The following is a 19529-nucleotide window of genomic DNA, read 5'->3' on the forward strand; positions in this document are numbered from 1 at the left end:
AATATATCAATAAGTTCTACACACTCGTTTAAATCCAATCAGTTACTTCATCTATCCCATAAGAATATGCATTTTTTCCTTTTTAGTCCGTCCCACAAGAATATTCGCTTTCTAATTTTGGAAACTCTTTTATGTCTAATGAGGTGAGACTCATTCTCCACTAACAATAATTTAATTACTTTTTATTTCTACTTCTCTCTTACTTTACCAATTGTACAATAAACTCGTGCCCAATCAAAAGTGCATATTCTTTTGGGACGGAGGGAGTATAACTTTTAATCTTTTCAAGCATTGATTGAGAACAATTGAAACTAAAGACATTTTGAAGTCAACCGAGTTGTTCTTAAGCTTATTCACAACCATAATCACATGATTAAATGGTGAACTTTTTCTTATAAAATAACCACTAGCCTCATAAGATTACAAGGTTTATGCATGAGCCTATGATCATGAGGCAGATAAAAATACAAAAAAAAACTGACATGAATTTCCATGAATCACAGCAGATCCAAACAAAGCAATGAAGTTAATTTTAGAGTGTAAGATGTTCCATACCTTTGGTGTTCCTTGCCACGCCTTTGACTGGTTTCTTCTCTTCTTGTTCGTCATAAGGGTTAGCCCTAAAAGAAGAACTGGCTTCTTCAGTATCCGAGCAGCCAGGTCTTTCGGTCAAGAATTGTTCCCAGAACACATCATTCACACGTTTCTGCTCCGTTGCTGGTGCTTGCTTTTCTGCATCGGGTGAGGAAGACAAAGCCTGAGCCTCATCCAGACATGTTCTATCAGCTGTAGAAGTCTGATGGCCAACATCAATAGTATCGCTGTTTGGCCGTGAGGAGGTACACATATCAGAACTTGATTGAGGCATCACGGTGGAGTTCTGGCTCTTATTGAGTTCCAAAGGAGATGAAGCAAGAGAGAGGTTCAACAGGCAGGACAGGTGAGCATCACCCTGATCATTTGATGTTGAGGTATTATGCAAGGAATGCAGTTTCGGGCTTTTGGGTCCCACTTTGCAAGACAAAGACGAATCCATGTGTAGATCTAACGAAGCCCCGGTATCTGATAGCTCCAATGTTTCAGGGGGGCATATGAAACCCTCTGTTCCCGTATGCATGTCTATTGGCCATGCCTCGATTCTCCCTTGAGGACTTATCCCATCTTCGTTTGAGCTCTGTGTGCTATGTGAAAGCAGGTTGACATCAGAAACAGCTGTCGATAACTCCAGCCTGAGTGTATTGCAGAAGTCTCGGTCTTGTTCTGTACAATCGAACTCAGGCCTGCAGCTGCTGTCGTTGTCCACTGAAACAGTCTCCTGGATCGATTGCACATCATCTGACTGGGGGAGCCTCCTCTTCTTATTATACGCTGAAAAATCCATCGATTCAAGCTTCTGAGCAAGGCGTTCAACAAACTCAGAATTTCGAAGCGACTTATTCAGGTAGCTTAGAAGTTTTTCCTGTCTCTGCTCCATGCTACCTATACGCTGCGTTAAGTCTTCCAACTGCACCTTAGCTGCAGAGTGCTGCTCCTTGAATCCCAACAAGTTTCCTTCAAGAGCAGCCTTCTCGCGTGACAACTTATCAATTTCTTCCTCGTATGTCGCTCTTTCAGGATCAACTGATCCTTGAGGCTGACTATGGCTGTGGATAGGCTTTCGACGATGTATATTCTTAAGAAGATGCTTCTGATCCTTGACGAATTCATCATTAGCAAACTCCCATCTCTCCGGATCAATCTTCCTGAATCCCTACAACCAAAAATGTGCCTTTTACACGTTAGCAACCGTGGTTAAGTCCAATTATTATCTGGAAAATCAAGAGTCCAGTTGATTTCACGAATTTCCTACATCCAAAAGGGAAATCTAAAAGAGAAGCAAAGAAGGAAGTTTTCAGCAACAATGCACAAATTCCCTATGAAGCCACTAGGAAAACGATGTCAACAACAAGAATCAAAGACAACACAATCATGATCATCGAAATTGAAATAGGTATGAAATTGGGTAAAACAGTAAGCGCTCAATACAGAACCCTAAGAGCGTCCACTATAAGGTGGACGCGGCTATAGCCGCGAGCGGGGCGGAAGCGGGGCGGTAGGCGCGGCGATTATAGTGGAGGGGCTGTCCGCCGCGAGGGTGGACGCAGCGGGTGGGGGGAGGGCGGCGGACGAGGCTTCGCCGCGAGTGGGGCGAGGACGCGGCGTGTAGTGTATAGGCGCGGCTATAGCCGCGGCTATTATAGTGGCGGAAATCCGCCGCGGCTATAGCCGCATTGTTTGAATTTTTTTTTTTTTTTCGTTTTTCATATCTATAAATACCACTCTCCCTCCTCCCCCACTCCCATTTTCACAACATCCATACACCCACTTTCTACAAAAACACTCTCTACAAAATGCACCGAGGAGACGACGAATCACCCGACACTGAGGAATCGGGATATGACAGCAATCCATCTCAGCCGTCGGCCCATCATTCGCCGGCATCGGGTTTTGGCGGATATGCTTCTCAGCCGTCGGGATTTGGCGGATATGCGGTTCCGTCACAGTCTTGGAGTTGGAATCAATCTCCACCACCGTGGGCATCGAGTCCACCCCTTCCTCCATCTCAGTCGTGGAGATCCTCACCAACGCCGCCCGCTTTACATCGAAATCTGAGTCGTTCCGCTTTTGGAGATTACCGACCCAACCTAGACGCGCTTCACCTGGCGCGACCGGGTTCCCCTTTTCAAGCCAGCCAATCTCCGATCACCAAAGCAGATCAAGACGCATTTGATACTATGCTGGGTCTGCTCAGTACCGGCATCCCAGATACGCCGGTAGCGCGGGTGGAAACACCCGTTCCGACCCGAGGAGGTAGCGGCAGCCGGGGATCTGGTGGCGGTAGGGGCAGAGGCCCTAGGGGCGGAGGCGGCAGTCGTGGCACCGGCAACGTCGGTGGACACTCGGGCAGCTCCCCCGGCATTGCGAGTAGCGAGGGCAGTGGAGCCGACGGTAGCGGTGATCAGCCCGAGGGGTCCAGCCGCGGCAAGCCATACAGCAAAGACGGGAGCATTGCCGTGGCGAAGGCGTGGGATGCTATCACTTCGGACCCCGTGGTGGGTACCGATCAGGAGTCGGGGAGCTTTTGGAGGCGCGTCATGATGGCATACGAGGAATTGAAGCCCGACGGCACCGAGAAGCGCGACCCAGAACAGATCCGAAAAAAGTTCGGTAGGATACTGCGGGCTACCAAGCTGTTCGCGTCCATATACGAGAACAACCTTCGCCACGCCGAGAGTGGCAGAAGCGCAGAAGATGTGAAGACCCTGTCGGAGGGCCAATACCGCAAGACGGGCCTGCCGAAGTTCACCTTGTGGGAGGAGTATCTTGTCCTCGCGGATTGTCCGAAATTCAGGTCGATCGTGGCGAACGAGGTGGAAACAGCCGGTGGCCCGAAGCGCACAAGGCACAACCTTGCCGGGGAATACAGCAGTGGGAGCGGCTCGCACGAGTTCGAGCAGTCCGACGAGCAAGTCGAAGAGCCAGCCGCGACGACGGCCCATGGGACAATAGGCCTCTATCCGCAGAGCCAGAGGAGGTAGAAGTGCTTCCCGCCAAACGGCGGCCGCGTCCGGATCGCGCATCCCCCAGTCTGCCCCAATCCCACAGCCCACGGTGCAACCCCACGAGGTATTGGCCAATAGCATAGACGTAACGTTGATGCAACAACTGCAAGACGTATGCAGGTCATACGCAGGGGAAACTGACCCGTACGTCTTGGAACGTCTACAAGAGGCTCATCAATCGGGTTGAGAGTCGACTGGGGTTGGTTGATAATGCGCCTGGGGATACCGCGGCCGGCAGTAGCGAGAGAGGAGGAGGAAGAGAAGAAGAAGAAGAGGAAGACGAGGAAGCCGACTCCGACACCGAGTAGACCGACACCGAGTAGACGGTGCCGGAGTTTTGTAGTTGTATTTTATTTTCATTATTCGTTGTATAATTTTACCGGTTTGCAATACAACGAATATTCGGCCTAATTACCTCGTATTCTAGTTATTTACACTGCGATTATTTAAATTACACTTGATTGAAACTAAAAAATATTTAAAAATGAAAATTGATTATAAAATTTTGGGGCTATTGGAGTTGTTCACTATAGTGGCGGAAATAGAATTTTGGGGCTATGGACAACAAAATTGGGGCTATGGACAAAAACTGGGGCGGGGCTATTGGGCGTGTCCGCCTTATAGTGGACACCCTAATTGAACAATTCAGCGGAAAACGGATGACATAAGAGTTAAATTGATGGAGACGAGACATACGTAGGTGTTGAGCTGGCGAATGAAGCTGGAGAAATTGTTGTGCTTGAAGTAAGAAGGGAGGAGGAGGCGGGCGAATTCCGGTGGATTCCAGACGACGAAGCTCTTCCTGCTCCCACTCCATGATACGATCGCATCCGTCGACGAGTCGTCCACCATCTCATACGTCTTAAGCAGGAAAGGCGCCGGACCGCCGCCGTCCATCAGAGGCAAGAATTGGGGATTTCTGATTAACTATTTAGTTGACTGGAATTTTGAAGGATACGGAATTGGAATGGGAGTTGTTATTTGGAAACTGTGGATTACGCGTTAATCTACAAACAAAGTAAGCAGCAGCATGGTGCAGTATTGGGGTCCCCTGAGTTATGAACAGAGACCGGAATAGCACCTATACGTATTGAGCTACGCAGAGAAGAAGATGGAGAGAAAGAGGGAGAGTTTTGCATTAATTCATAACCAACTATTACAACTGAATGGGAAACAACTTATATAGCAACTAAGTAATTAACTACTCACAACAAGATCTGACTAATTATGCTGTGTAGATTTAAACTTCGCGTCACACAACTAGCGTGTGCATGCAGCCATGCACCCGTTTATTTTATGAAAAAAGAGCCACCTCAGCATTTATTGAGACTTCTATTTCATGCATCAAACGTCCCCCCCTCAAGTAACCTTGCCCTCAAGGTTGAAAATGAGGAAACCTTTCCATAATATCATGGAGATATTCCCACGTCGCGTCCTCGGGAAAAGAATTCGCCCAATGAATGAGGACCTTAGTCGCCGGTAGGTTGCCACGCTTCACCAATTTCCTATCCAAGATCTGAACAGGTTCTAAGAACGTCGAATTCCCAACCACAGGCAGAGTACCATGGAGCTGTGAAATAGGACCAAGCTTTTTCTTCAATTGAGACACATGAAAAACCGGATGGATTTTAACATCGGCCGGAAGAGCCAGCTTATACGCCACAGACCCATACTTATCAATCACCTTGAAGGGCCCAAAGTACCTAGGACAGAGCTTGTGAAACTGACGATCGCGAAGTGTGTTTTGACGATAAGGTTGCAGCTTCAAGTATACCCAATCACCAATAGAGAATTGTCGATCGGATCGGTGTTTATCGTGCTGTTGCTTCATACGTCGCTGAGCACGGCCAAGATGGAACTTAAGCACGTCTAACATAGCCTCCCGAGCCAAAAGACTTTCATTGACGTCATGCACCAACGAATCACCACGGAAATAGGGAATATGGAGAGGAGGGGGGTAACCATAAAGAGCCTCGAACGGGGTAGTTTCAATGGCAGTGTGGAAAGAAGTATTATACCAAAACTCCGCAAGACTCAGCCATTTACTCCAGTTGGCTGGTTGGTCCCCGCACATACAACGGAGGTAAGTCTCCAAACAACGGTTCACAACCTCAGTTTGGCCATCGGACTGAGGGTGGTACGCCGTGGACATATGTAGTTCGACCCCCTGTAACTTGAAGAAGTCCGACCAAAATTGGCTGACGAAGACCTTGTCCCGATCGCTAATGAGAATAGTGGGAAGGCCATGAAGCTTAAAGACAGTATCAAGGAAGGCCTGAGCCACGGACAAGGCCGAATAAGGGTGGTTGAGACACATAAAATGAGCATATTTTGTTAACCGATCAACCACTACAAGAATGGTGGATTTCCCATGAGAGAGAGGTAGTCCTTCAATAAAATCAAGACTAACCTGAGACCAAGCAGCCTCAGGAATTGGCAAGGGTTGAAGCAATCCAGGTGAAGCACTATTGCCGTATTTAAATCGTTGACAAACATCACACTCACGAATGTATTGCCTGATCTGTTTTTCCATGTTTAACCAGTAGAAAAGAGAAGATAACCTCTTATATGTTGCTAAAACACCTGAGTGTCCCCCGGAACTAGAGTTGTGGAAAAGATGGATGATTTTCAAGCGCAAGGCCTCATCGTTTCCAACAACCAAACGCCCTTTTCTTCTCAGCTGATCACCTATCCATGAGTATTTAGAGGCAGCAGTAGGGTGCAGCTTGAGGTCAGTAATCAGTAGCTTCAATGAGGGGTCAGAGTTCCAAGTAGCTTGAATAGTAGGGTAAAGATCCGTAGCCACCGTGGTAATAGCTAAGCAGAACACTTCAGATGAGTGCACCCGAGAAAGTGCATCTGCCACCACATTCTCAACACCCTGTTTATAAGTGATAACAAAATCAAAGGCCATCAGTTTCTAGAGCCAAGTAAGCTGCCCCGGTGTAGTTAACTTTTGCTTCATCAAGTGACTAAGAGTTTTGTGATCCGTGCGAACTTCAAAAGGCATAGCACTCAAATAATGACTCCAATAAGTGACCGCAAAGACAATTGCCAACAATTCCTTGTCATACACAGAAAGGCCTTTATTCTTTGGGGATAAAGCCTTACTTATAAATGCAATGGGATGATTTTGCTGCATTAGAACAGCCCCTATACCGTAGCTGCAAGCATCCGTTTCCACTACAAAAGGGACACTGAAGTCGGGTAATGCTAGGACAGGAGGTGAAATCATCGCATGTTTCAAGGCCAGGAAAGCTGCATCAGAATCAGCAGTCCACTTAAATGCATCTTTCTTCAAAAGATCAGTAAGAGGCTTGCAAATAATGCCATAGTTCCGGATAAATTTCCTATAATAACCCGTTAACCCGAGAAATCCCCTTAACTGAGATACATCCGAGGGAGTAGGCCAATCTTGCATGGCTTGAACCTTCTTCGGATCAGTGGAGACACCTACGGCAGAGATTATATGGCCAAGATACTCAATTTGATGTCTAGCAAATTCACACTTGCTAGCTTTAGCAAATAAGGAGTGCTCTTTCAGCTTCTGGAAAACCAAGTGAAGATGGTCACGGTGAACCTCCATATTCGTGCTATAAACTAGGATATCATCAAAAAAAACCAACACAAACTTCCTCAAGTAAGGCCGAAACACATCATTCATCAAGCTTTGGAATGTAGCAGGTGCATTAGTGAGGCCAAAGGGCATCACCGCGAACTCGTAGTGGCCATCATGAGTTTTAAAAGCGGTCTTGGGAATATCTTGTTCCTCCATTCGAATTTGGTGATAGCCGGATCTTAAGTCGATTTTTGAAAAAACCGTGGCTCCTCTTAGCTCCTCCAATAATTCGTCAATGAGAGGGATTGGATATTTATCCTTGATAGTAAGCTTATTCAGCCTTCTATAGTCAACACACATGCGCCATGTTCCATCTTTTTTCTTTACCAACACAACCGGGGATGAAAAGGGACTAGAACTGGGTTGAATAAACCCTTGCTGTAGGAGGGCAGCCACCTGCTTTTCAATAATGTTCTTTTGCAAGGCTGAATGCCTATAAGGCCTTGAGTTCACTGGAGCTGCATCAGGAACAAGAGTAATTTTGTGGTTGTGTGAGCGCATAGGAGGAAGGTGTTTAGGTTCTGCAAAAACAGAGCTATGCTCATCCAGAAAAGCCTGCATATGTGAGGGAATAGGCTGCTCCTCAGCAGCTGTGTTTTGCATAGTAAGGAGCTCCGAACGACCCTCATTATCCACCCGGATACAACACAATTGAATACCCTGATTGCAAGCCAGAAGCTTAGTCATCTCTTTTTCTGAAACAGCTTGCACCATTTGATCATTATGACCCCCTCTCAATAAGTGCCTCTTCCCATTTAAGGTGAAATCCATTGTTAGGTCCTTAAAGTTCCATTGAATATCACCTAAAGTCTCCAGCCATTGAATACCAAGAACCATATCACAACTTCCAAGAGGAAGAAGGAGCACATCAGTGATGAATGTGGTACCCCTCAATGACCATTTTAAGCCTTTACACATGGAATTACATTCCAATTTATTCCCATCCGCGACATCCACATAAACAGGAGGTACACTAGTGAGGAAAAAGCCTAATTTCTGAGCAACTTGTAAATCCAGAAAGTTATGAGTGCTGCCGGAATCTATCAGTATATGAAGAGCCTTCTTCCCGAGTCTACCAGTGACTCTCATTGTACGAAAATGCCTAGAAGATGAGCCACTGATAGCATGAATTGAAATCAGAGGATTATCCTCAACCGCACCTTCCTCACACACCTGATCAGAGGCTAAATCTACTGGTATTACCCCATCGTCTATCTCCAATAAGTAGAGTTGCTTCCTAGCACAGCGGTGGCCTCGTTCAAATTTTTCATCACAGCCATAACAAAGACCTTTTGCACGTTTATCAGCCATTTCCTCTTCAGTCAATAAACGCCTAGACTTAAAAGCGGGAGTAATAGGTGTAGGCAGCAGTGGTGTAGAAGTGTTTGAAGAGCGTGCATCCGTAGAAGTAAAGTGACGAGTACTAGCAGTAAAATTGTCCTTTACTGGCACAGACATGTCTTGCAATCTAGCCAAAGCATACGCATGAACTAAGGATTGCGGCATAAACATACGTACAGCCTTTTGAACAACCGGTTTCAAGCCATTAATGAAGTGGCTAATCGCATACGATTCAGATAGAGAAACACGGCCTAGCAATAGTTCAAAGCGATCATGATAATCAGTAAAGGAACCTGTCTGTTTGAGGGCGAGGAGTTCAGTCATCGGATCTCCTAGAAGTTGATCTCCGAATCGAGCTTCAAGCGCCTGCACAAACAGCGGCCACGGGGTCGACATAGCTCGATCCTGATATTTTGCCCAATTTTGGAACCATTGAAGAGCTCTTCCTTCAAAATTGATCACCGCTAGCCTTACTTTAGAATCCTCCGGAGTTAAATCAACCGCGAAAAAATGATCACATCTCAGAAACCATCCAGCCAAGTCCTCTCCGGAGAAGATCGGAAATCCGACTTTAGATTGACGAGTAGCAAAGTATTGCGGACGTTGCTGAGGACCTCCCGCACCAACACCACCAGGAAATTGCCCAGCGCCGTGAGTGTGCGGATTAAAACGAGCTAGAAACTCGTTCTGTTGAAGTTGCAAAGCAAGGAGACTGTCGCGAAGCTCTTTCATCGCTAGATCGCGAGATCCGTCCGTAGTGTCGCGGATCTTATCACTCTCAGCACGTCTCCTATCAGATTCCTCCACTCGATCGGAGAGATTAGCCATCATTTCCTCCAATCGGCGCATGTCGCCGGAACGTGTTTCAACCATCGCAGAGGTAGGATCGGTTAAGCTGATACCACTTGGTGCAGTATTGGGGTCCCCTGAGTTATGAACAGAGACCGGAATAGCACCTATACGTATTGAGCTACGCAGAGAAGAAGATGGAGAGAAAGAGGGAGAGTTTTGCATTAATTCATAACCAACTATTACAACTGAATGGGAAACAGCTTATATAGCAACTAAGTAATTAACTACTCACAACAAGATCTGACTAATTATGCTGTGTAGATTTAAACTTCGCGTCACACAACTAGCGTGTGCATGCAGCCATGCACCCGTTTATTTTATGAAAAAAGAGCCACCTCAGCATTTATTGAGACTTCTATTTCATGCATCACAGCACTAATTAATTATTCTTTCCCAAATAAAGTTCTCTCTTCGTTGGATCCATCGCAACAAGAAGGTCCACCAAACTCATTTCCATTTAATTATCATAGAGAATATCTTTAAAATAAAATGCGTTTTCAGTTATGTGAAAATGAAAAAACAAATGCTTGTCGAGAATCATCTTCGAAAGAAGCTTACAAATTAATAATTTAAGTTTTATTATAAGCAAAGCAAACTTGTTTAATCGTACCTATTAACAAATTTTAGTAAAATTAGTATATTTCTAATAACAAAGTATACTCCGTATTTAAAATAAAATATTTACATAACGTTTATTACTACTCCAATATATGCAAGTCATTGAACAATTAAATCCCTTCAATATTAATCTTTAGTTATTGAGTAAATAAATTTTAATTATATTATAATATAATATAAAATAAGATAAAATATTTATCTTGTACTATAGAGTATGATATACATATGATAATATTATAAAGTTATTGTGAAAATATAGCACTATCTCTAAAGAATGATTTGACAAATAAATTTGAATATGAAATTGGGTAAATATTGAAAAAGGCTTTAAGTGGATTTTTTTTTAAATCTAGATAGTTTTTTAACTGCACTGACAAATTACATAGTACTATATCATATTGCTAAACCTTTAGGACCCGTTTTATTGCTTCATAAAGCCAGGTTAAGGTGTGAGGGTCCCACCACAATCCGTCGTTTGATAACAACTTTGTGCTGCTTTCTTAAGAATCTGGGTTTATTATTTATGATCCGGTTTTATTCACTGTTGGGTTTAGAAAAATTGGCAAAAATAGTTCATCAATTTTTTATGGACTTTAAACCCTAGTCATCTCCTCCATCTGGATTAAGGAGCAAAATGCCAACCGTGCCCCTCTAATCTGCAAAATCCACTCGTACATAATGGAGACCAACACGACACAGTTCCCACAAATTTGAGGACAAAATGGTAAATTCAACTTAATACTCCTCAGTGCATAGAAGACACCAAACGTCAGAAATGAATTATCCAAATATTTAATCCAATCCATCTTTTTTCAATTGCTATAAAACTCCCACACGTGGATAACTTCAACCTTGGTTAAAGCCAAAATTATCCAAATAATTAATCCAATCCATCTTTTTTCAAACCAAGCAATAAAACTGGTCCTTAGTAAGTTACTAGGGTTTGGAACTCGGGACAATGTTGGATTCGCCCGAATAGGGGGTATCGAGTATGCTTGGCCGATAAATTTTGTCACCGAAATACGGGTCATACCCGAGGGCGTAGCAAACCTGGTAGTAATTTTGTGATGTTTTGCAGGGTGAAGGGTCAACCAGTACCGAGATAAGCCGAGGAATGGGGGACCGCTGGGTATTGATTTTCACCGGAATTCAGAGTACTTCCATCGGGATTCATTGCTAGAAAGAGAGAAATATTAGATGATGAGAGAATGGAGAGGTGTGAAGTAAAATATGGGGTACGGGGTATATATAGAGAGAATAAAAAATAAAAACAATGGGCGCGGATCGGTAGTGTCACATCAGAATGGGCGCGGACGGGATGTAGGCGGTGGGGGGGAGGCCACCGATTGGCGGTTATGCTGCAATGGGTGCCGACCGACGCCCTTATTGTGCGTTCTCTTAGCTTATGTGATAAAAACGAGGTGTTAAAAAATCTTCCTATAGCCAATTGCGTGAATGTGGAAAAAAATAGAACTACTAAAATCTACTATTCCGTATGTCCTACCGAAGATAATCTACTTTCTTTTTTTATTTGCTCCAACTAATATGACTCATTACTAAAAAAATACACATTTTATCCCTATTTATTTATTTTTGATTTATTCTCTCCGAATAACATACAAAATAAAGTTGTATAAAATCTGTCAATTGAGGGAGTATCTTTCTTGGTGCATAGGAATAAAATTATAAAATTAATTAGTAAGAGAACAAAGGATTAAGAAAATGGAATAAAAAACGTACAGGTTACGATTAGAGCATCACGAATAGTTCGTGACAAGAAATAGCACCAGCCAGTCTCCATGCCCTTTTGGTTCGACTAAGCGATTCGTGGTGAGTTAATCTAGCATGACTTTCCAACGTGGTCTAGATCTCGTGTCTAGATTAACACAAAACTCTATCGACAGCTCCTTTCTGAGCCGCTTAACTGAGGTGTGGCATATCGTAGAATACTTCTTCGCGTTTTACTGCTAACGTTTGCCCTTGCTCTGTATTATAGGGCTCTAAATCGGTTCTTCTGCGATAACTCTTTAAAGGAGAATTTTGGTTCTTCCTTTCACAGTAGGGATGGTAAGGATAGCGATGCTATCACGGGTTCCTCTTTCCCGAATGTCTTTCCAGCTTTAGCTTTTCTTGGCCACCTCTCAGACGAATCTCTCTTGCTGATGGGATTTGCTTCGTCAAACATAAGCTACGAAAGTACTTGCATTTTCTCCATGGCTTTCATTACATACCCATGATTGAGTCCTTGCTCTGGTGGCTTACTTATCCTACTCGGAATAAGCATTTCGATTGTTCAAACTGTCATATAGGTCTTTTACGTCTTCGGACGTCTTTTAATTCATATAAATTCCTTGCTATTTCTCTACTCAAGGCTAGTTGCTTCTCTATACAACAAATATTCGATTTTGTTACCGGCTTGTTACAAGAGGTACGTAGATGTGAAATATTTAACGCTCTGTGCCGTTGGTTATGCGACGCTTCTGGTTGGTGCATCATTTTCTGCACGTGTCTCAATAGAGACATGATTATCATGCGTATCTGAAAGAAACTGAGACCATGCCTTTTCTGATAGTCTCGTATCAATAACTCGATGATTAATCTAATAGTCTTAACTTGGATTATTATTCACACATGAGTATGACTGAAAATTTGAAGGGCTCCTGAATACCCAACTGGACAAGAATAACATCTCTTGTTCAACTCATATGAATTTTCATCGGTAATCGACCTTGAAGGTAAGTATTGAGTTCATTCAAAGAACTACGTAGCTCAACTGGTTTCAGATAAACTCATAGAAGCTGAGGCTCGCCCCTGGTGGGAGCTAGAAATAATCGTGAGATAGGTCACGAAAAATGGATGGAAATGAATTAACTGTAAATTTCCATAGTGAGTTGCCAAATAGGACAGTACTGTTGTCCAATTAAACTGAAAGGATCTGAGCATCAAAGATAGTGGTTTAAACATGTCACCGCCTAAGATGATCAATCGCGAAAAATTTAGAAACGTAGGCGATTGCAATGAAAGAACATTGATCATGTTTCAAAGGCATCTTGATATGGAATAACAAAATCACATCAATGATTTCATAGGTTCATTAAGGCAATACACTGAAATGAACTATTCAGAAAAATCAGCTAGGCTAAGCTCGTTAGGGAAAAGTGCAATATGCTTGCCTTAACTTCAAACTGTAGAAAAATTCCGAGACTAGGAATAATGCATGTACTGAAACTGAGATAGAATCATTTCACCTCTGTAGGGAAAACATTGCTACAACCAGTTTCAAAATAGGGATGTGAACAAGAGTTCCAACACAATATGAAATGCGCCGAGAAATATTTAAAAGGCGCGACCATTCTGGGAGTCGGAACTGTAAGCATCATAAGAATGAAATTTCATTGCACGAGTCTAAGAAATCGGGATATGGATCCCCCATATTGTGGCTCAAAAGAGACAATCAACAAATAACGATGCTTGAAACATAGAAGTATCCCAAATTTGGGAACTGAAACTGGGTCACCGCTTTCGTGAAAGAATGAAAGTGGCGTACTACTTGCAAAACATGAGTCAATCAGAAGTCTCAATAGACGATGTCTGAAGAATAAGCTTATTCTGAAGGTAATAGATAAAAGCAACTTTAGAATTTATGACCGGAGCTTACACAGTCAAACTTTACTCTTTATGAACGATGAGTTAAAGGACTGCGGTCCATAAACTGGAAGTGAGTCAAACTAAGTTCTGAATAGACGGGGGTACCGTCCTTTGGGAGGACTCTTAGAAAGAATTTCATTGGGAATCCAAGTAAGCACTATTGATTATAATCATCGGTTCTAGTTATGTGACACTCCTTTGTCTGTTCTTGTGAAGCTCGTACATGATATCTATGTTCTAGGAAACCATACATTCCAAGATGGGGTTTCTCGTGTTGTTAAACTGATAACCGCAGCTGGAGGTCATGCTTTCATATCCTTCTCGATAACTTAGAACGCTGGTTCTTGTAAACATTGCATTCTCCTTCGTGCTTCACAGCATGCTAAGTGTTGTTTCTAGTTCACGTAGCCACTTGGGCCTGTTACGCCAGCTTAGATCACTTTACTAGATCGCGGGTACGATCTCTTTTCGTGTAGGGATGTATCTCCCGAACATGCTTGAAAGTATACTATTTTCGTTAAGACTTTATAAAGACATTGGGAACTTCTTGGTTCATCGTCTAGTATACGTATATATGTATACTATCTGTGTGCTCAAAGGAATGGACTTCCTTTAATTGCTGTCTATAGGTAGTACAATAGTACTTTCTGATTCGTCTTTTCTTTCTCATAATTTCTTAGAATTAGAAGCTTACCCAAATTGATGGGTGTTAATTGGTCTCATCGCCCTGGAAGGCGGTAAAAATTCTCGTTCTGCTAGTACTTGGTCGTATGTATCTCACCTAAGGTACTTTTCTAAAGCACTATGGGTTCGCATACGTAGTCCACATGACATCTATACATTTATGTCAAGCTCTTTGAACATAAATCACAGATACATTAAGCATATCTCATGCAAAGTATCAGCTATCACGTTGCATCTTGCAAACATTTCAAATAAACATTTTCGTTCCCACTTAGGGCTGTGAAAATTCTTTTCTTTTTCTTGAAAACTTAGAAAATTTCATTTTCCTTCTCAAAACGAAAAATATTTTCTTTCTTTAAAATTCTCTTTTCTGGACGAGCGGGCGTCGACCCCTGTTTCTGGTGCAGTTGATCATGTCGAGCTGAGGTGTTGGGCTCTTGTACTTATCATTCTGTTCACTTCCTAGCCGAATGCTATTATTCTGGACTGGGGCTCAGAAAGAAGATTCTTGGGTCAGAGCGAAAGAAAGGTGCTCTGATACCACTCTGTCACGACCACATCTCCCTAGTCAAAGAAAGTGTAGCTTTACCGCGACTAAAACATACTGAAAACTGTCTCAACTCGTCATAAGATGCTTAAATCAAAAGAAACCTTGTCTGAAATGTATTGAGGGTACAAATCATGCTGAATCAAAGTAGTTATGGGAAATTGTCTTTGCTAAATGAAAGTTCTAAATTTGCGCGACGGAAGAGTACCAAGACAGATGTCCGCTACCTCCCTACTTATTTGGTCTTCTGTCCCAACACCTCCTCGGCTTTGACAACGATCAACCTGCACATTAAGGGAAACAATATGCAGAGCTGAGTACTTGATATACTCAGTGGGCTTATGCCGAAAACTGTTTTCTTTTAGTTGTCAGCCAAGCTGAGTGAACGCGGAATTTTTCTGAAAATAAGTCCCGGCCACTAAAATCTGTTATTTCTTTCTGAAATAGACTGCAGTCATTTAAACTTTTGATGATATGCCATATCAGCTGCGTGAATCGGGAATGTGGCCACATTCCACGACCACTGGGCCGGCCAACCTGGCGCTAGCTCACGGTCCCTATGTATACACTAGTCCGAGTAGGATTTACTGACCTACTGGGACCCGAATTCGATTTAACAGATAGGCAACCACAAAATAAAACATGGCATGACAACTCATTCAAATAATCATGTTTTCACATAAACACGCTTTAAAAGAAAGAAGAGAAAACAAGCCCACCTCAATTGCTTAAACTTTTGCAAAACGGGTGCTTTCCTGTCCCGAGCTTACGCGTCGAGCGACGACGTTCCTTTACAAAATTTAATATACTATTTATCTTGCATGTATGCATGCCTAAGCGTGTGTTCTTTTACTTTATCTCTTTCTTTCTAAAATTTAGAAATCTAGATTCTTTAATTAAATCGGCGATATAATTTATTCGGAATCTGGCCGAACTGTGCGGGTATACTAAATTCCCGATTTATCTTATGTATTTTAAAAATACTTTCTGTGACTAATAAGTCCGCTTTAATTCCTTATCGAAAATTATTTCAACACGGCTTAATAATTCTTTTCTTCCGTGGCTTAGGAAATTAATTCCATTATACTTTTGAAATTGATCTAGGATAACGGCTTCGACCCAATTAATGGTCCTGAAAATATTCTCGGGCCCAGAATATTTCTTCCTTAATTAAAATCAGCCCAAAACGTATTTCTCTCTCTTCTTAGCAAAAATAGCCCAGATTAGTTGATTGGTCCAGCTTGTACCATTTATTTACTAGGCCCAATTGCCTTAGGAATTGGGGAGGCCCAAATCTATACTCTCCTTCTCCATCGGCCAATTCCCCTTTTCCGCCAATTTAATTTCAACAATCCTAGATTAGAACCCTAGTTCTCCTCTCCCTCCTTCTTCTCGTCGACAATCACCGCTCCTCCGGCCGCCGGAGCGCCCCCTGCTCCCGTTCTAGCCGCCCTCGGTCGCCGATGCCTCGTATCGATGTAGATCCAGGCGTCGTGCTTCCTGCCGCAGAGAGCAGCTCCAAGACGAAGACGGATGCAGCGACGCTTTTCCCTCCTTCGCCGGTAGCCTTCCACGGCGTTTTCTCTCCCTCTTTCTCTCGAGAATTTGCCGCTGCCACCGTGAGGTTCCGCCGTCGCACGTTTGAACCTGCCATCTCAGATCAGCCAAGCAGCGGCGCTGCTCCGGGTGGCTCGCCGTCGCTGTTGCTGCTGTGACACACCGCCCGTCGTCCGTACTACTCCTCCGTTGAGAAGCTCGAGTCCGTTGATGTATAGAGATGAGTTCTCCTTACTCCCTTTTCTTAGTTTCACTCTTGAAGGTAGTAATTGTTCTTTACAGCTCGGTTACTTTGAAGAACATGGTTCTTATTAGTGTGTGGATTTTTATTCATTTTTTTTTTTTTTTTTGTGATTTACGGCTCAGCTCCTTTAATAGGATGTTTTCATTCACAGCTACTACATTATGAATTATTTGATGTTCTAAACCTGAGTAGGTATTAAAACTGGAGTTGTTGAGCTATTTCTACAGCTGCTGATCTTGCCATTAGATTGCCTAGGCATTTTTGTACAAAAGGGGCTTTCATGCTTTTGTGTTCTATGGTGCATTTGGACTACATGATAATATGAGATTCGGCTTGAGCTTGAAAGGAGACGTGTGTTACCTCTTGAAGGTAGCGGTTGTCCTTGATTCTTAGTTCCTATAACTCAAAGCTCGCCCCATACTCTCTGATTCTTGAGTTTGAGTTTGTGAAATGCCTAGTATTGCCCTCTCAATTTTTATCACTATTGCTGGAGATTCAGTGTAAGGAAAAGAGAGTGGGTAAGGTGTGGCCTTTATAGGCCGAAGGTGTACTTCGTTGCTATTAAATGGGATGTTGTATTCTTGTTGTTATGCATAGTATACTCTTGTCCTTGGCCCCCCTTGCAACTTTCTTTAACTGATTTCTGTGGTGAATTGCAGGTGCACCAGGTTGAAGGGTGTTGCAGCTGCAGGCTGCTGCAGCTGTTCTGCGGCTGTCCCCCTTTCCGGCTCATGGTAGCTTTCGGTTATGGACTGAAAGGTGCAGGGTTTTGTTAGCTGTGGATCTGCAGACTTGCAGCGGCTGTACCCTCTCTTTTCTCTGGGCTCGGAGCAGCCTTCGGTTATGGGATTCAGAGGGTTGCAGGAGCTACTGTGGCTATTTAGAGTAGTTGAGCAGCTGTCTTGCTGCGGTTTTTATTCACCCTGAGGGATGTTGGAGACACGACCCCTCAACCTGGTTCGGTTTCAACTGATTTTGCTCGGTGCTGGCCGTGTCTAAGGCTAGCTGCCGAGGCTGCTTCTTCCTCGCGGTCTCGCCCTCTCGGGCTTTCTGCAATTTTGGCCGAGACGGCCTAGCGGAGAAGGTCGACATAGTCGCTAGGGGTCTCGAGTTATAATAGCGTAGTTCGACTTTAATTTCCTTTAACTTTGTATGCAAAACTCGATACTAGTTGGTGTGTCTTTCTTTGTAACTTATCAGCTTGAAATTCTTTACATTGTATCTATCTTTTTTTTTCAAGAAATAAAGATACTCTTTCATTTTTCATAAATTTCTAGTATTTGATTCATATTTCTCGAGAATCTAGGTCTCGGCTATTACATTCTACCCCTCTTAACAAAAATTTCGTCCCGAAATTTTGTCTCAGTCAGGCAAAAAGCTGTGGGTATTTCTCTTTCATCTGGTCCTCAAGCACCCACGTCGCCTCCTCGCAACCGTGGTGCTTCCATAGGACTTTCACTGTTACAATAGTTTTATTTCCCAATTCTTTTACTTTTCTATCCATAATTGCTTCTGGCTTTCTTCGTAGCTCAAAACTGGTTCTAACACCATTTCTTCTTGGTGTACTATATGTTTGGGGTCGAACACATATTTCCTCAACTGTGATACATGAAACACATTGTGCACATTCCCAAAACATGGCGGGAGCGCTAATCTGTACGCCACAGGGTCGACAGTTTCTAGGATTTCTTAAGGTCCGATAAAATGCAGTTTTAGCTTGCCCTTGACGCCAAATCTGGTTATCCCTTTCGATGGGGACACTTTCAGAAAGACCTTGTCCCCTGCTTTGAACTGCAAATCCGTTCTGCGGGCATCTGTATAGGACTTCTGTCTATCTTGAGCTTCTTTGATTCTTCCTCGGATCTGTCGAACAATTTCTATCATTTCCTCTACCGAGTCTGGTCCGAGAATCCTTCTCTCACCAACTTCATCCCAGTAAAGTGGTGATCTACATAGAGTGCCTCATACGGGGGCCATATCAATAGTTGCCTGGTAACTATTGTTGTAAGCAAACTCTATAAGTGGAAGTAAGTCGAATTCTAGCCTGGTTACTCCCCTGACCGACTCTATCCTACCCTAGACTCTAACTATGACGCAAAGAAAACACATAACAAAGACAAACACATAAAAGAAAACTAAAACACTTAGACACATTAACACGGTAATTGGGCTATATTTTCAACCATCCCTCCCCTCGGGATCAGGTGCAATCCGGCCTTAGACAGCCTTGAACTTCCGCTGCCCCCCCTTTCTTTCCAGTCAGTATATCCGTTCGTCAAGATCGCCCAAACTCTCGGCCAAACACTAGGTTCAATCAGTCACTCATACCTTCACCGGGAATGTTAGGACTGCATTCTCTCATAGTGCTCAACCACAATTGCTTCGGACTTAGATTTCACGTGCAGCTACTGAAGGGCTTAAAGGCTTGTAACGGGGCTATTGGTTTGTAGTGTTTTGGGTGGATGTTCCTAAGGCTCTAAGGTTCAAAAACTTATACTTTATTTGATGTGGGGGAACTGTGTGCATTTGGGCTCTTGGTTGTTGCTTCTCTTGGCTGGCGCTTCTGGGTTTGATCTTCAACTGGTCAGTAGTTTCTTGTGGCTTCGCCACCCTTATTCCTTCTCTTTCTTTTTTTTTTGTGGTCAAGTTTTTCTGATCATATTCTTCTTTTTTTTTCTTTTTCCCTTGTGCCTTTGCCACCCTTATTCCTTCTTTTTTTGGACCTGGGATGACTCCCTGGTCGATTTTCTTCCTTGAGCCTTCAATCACTCTTGCCCAGTTGGATTCTGCTTTCTTGTACACCTTTCTGGCCAGTGA

At 43.4% G+C, this 19529-nt stretch overlaps 1 protein-coding gene and 1 long non-coding RNA gene across 2 annotated transcripts; one reads left to right on the top strand and one right to left on the bottom strand.

Annotated features, from left to right (window-relative positions):
- Positions 1 to 493: 493 nt before the first annotated feature.
- LOC121774008 (heat stress transcription factor A-5-like) lies at positions 494 to 4511 on the bottom strand. Its single transcript, XM_042170927.1, has 2 exons — positions 4299 to 4511; positions 494 to 1750 (listed from the first exon to the last, which is right to left on the bottom strand). Exons 1-2 carry the CDS (start codon positions 4497 to 4499, stop codon positions 533 to 535), a joined length of 1419 nt encoding a protein of 472 aa, XP_042026861.1. The 5' UTR covers positions 4500 to 4511; the 3' UTR covers positions 494 to 532.
- An 11694-nt stretch (positions 4512 to 16205) lies between these two features.
- LOC121775452 lies at positions 16206 to 17982 on the top strand. The gene is made up of 2 exons (XR_006045131.1): positions 16206 to 17081; positions 17372 to 17982. It is a non-coding gene; the product is annotated as an uncharacterized LOC121775452 (long non-coding RNA).
- Positions 17983 to 19529: the final 1547 nt, after the last annotated feature.

This window comes from Salvia splendens, chromosome 17 (genome assembly GCF_004379255.2).
Source record: "Salvia splendens isolate huo1 chromosome 17, SspV2, whole genome shotgun sequence".
NCBI classification, from domain to species: Eukaryota; Viridiplantae; Streptophyta; class Magnoliopsida; order Lamiales; family Lamiaceae; genus Salvia; species Salvia splendens.

Excerpts from the sequence above, each read along its gene's own strand:
- LOC121774008 (XM_042170927.1), bottom strand. The coding sequence starts at position 4,499 with ATGGACGGCGGCGGTCCGGCGCCTTTCCTGCTTAAGACGTATGAGATG. Across the intron at positions 1,751-4,298 it reads TTCGCCAGCTCAACACCTAC|GGATTCAGGAAGATTGATCC; the intron begins GTATGTCTCGTC and ends TTTTGGTTGTAG.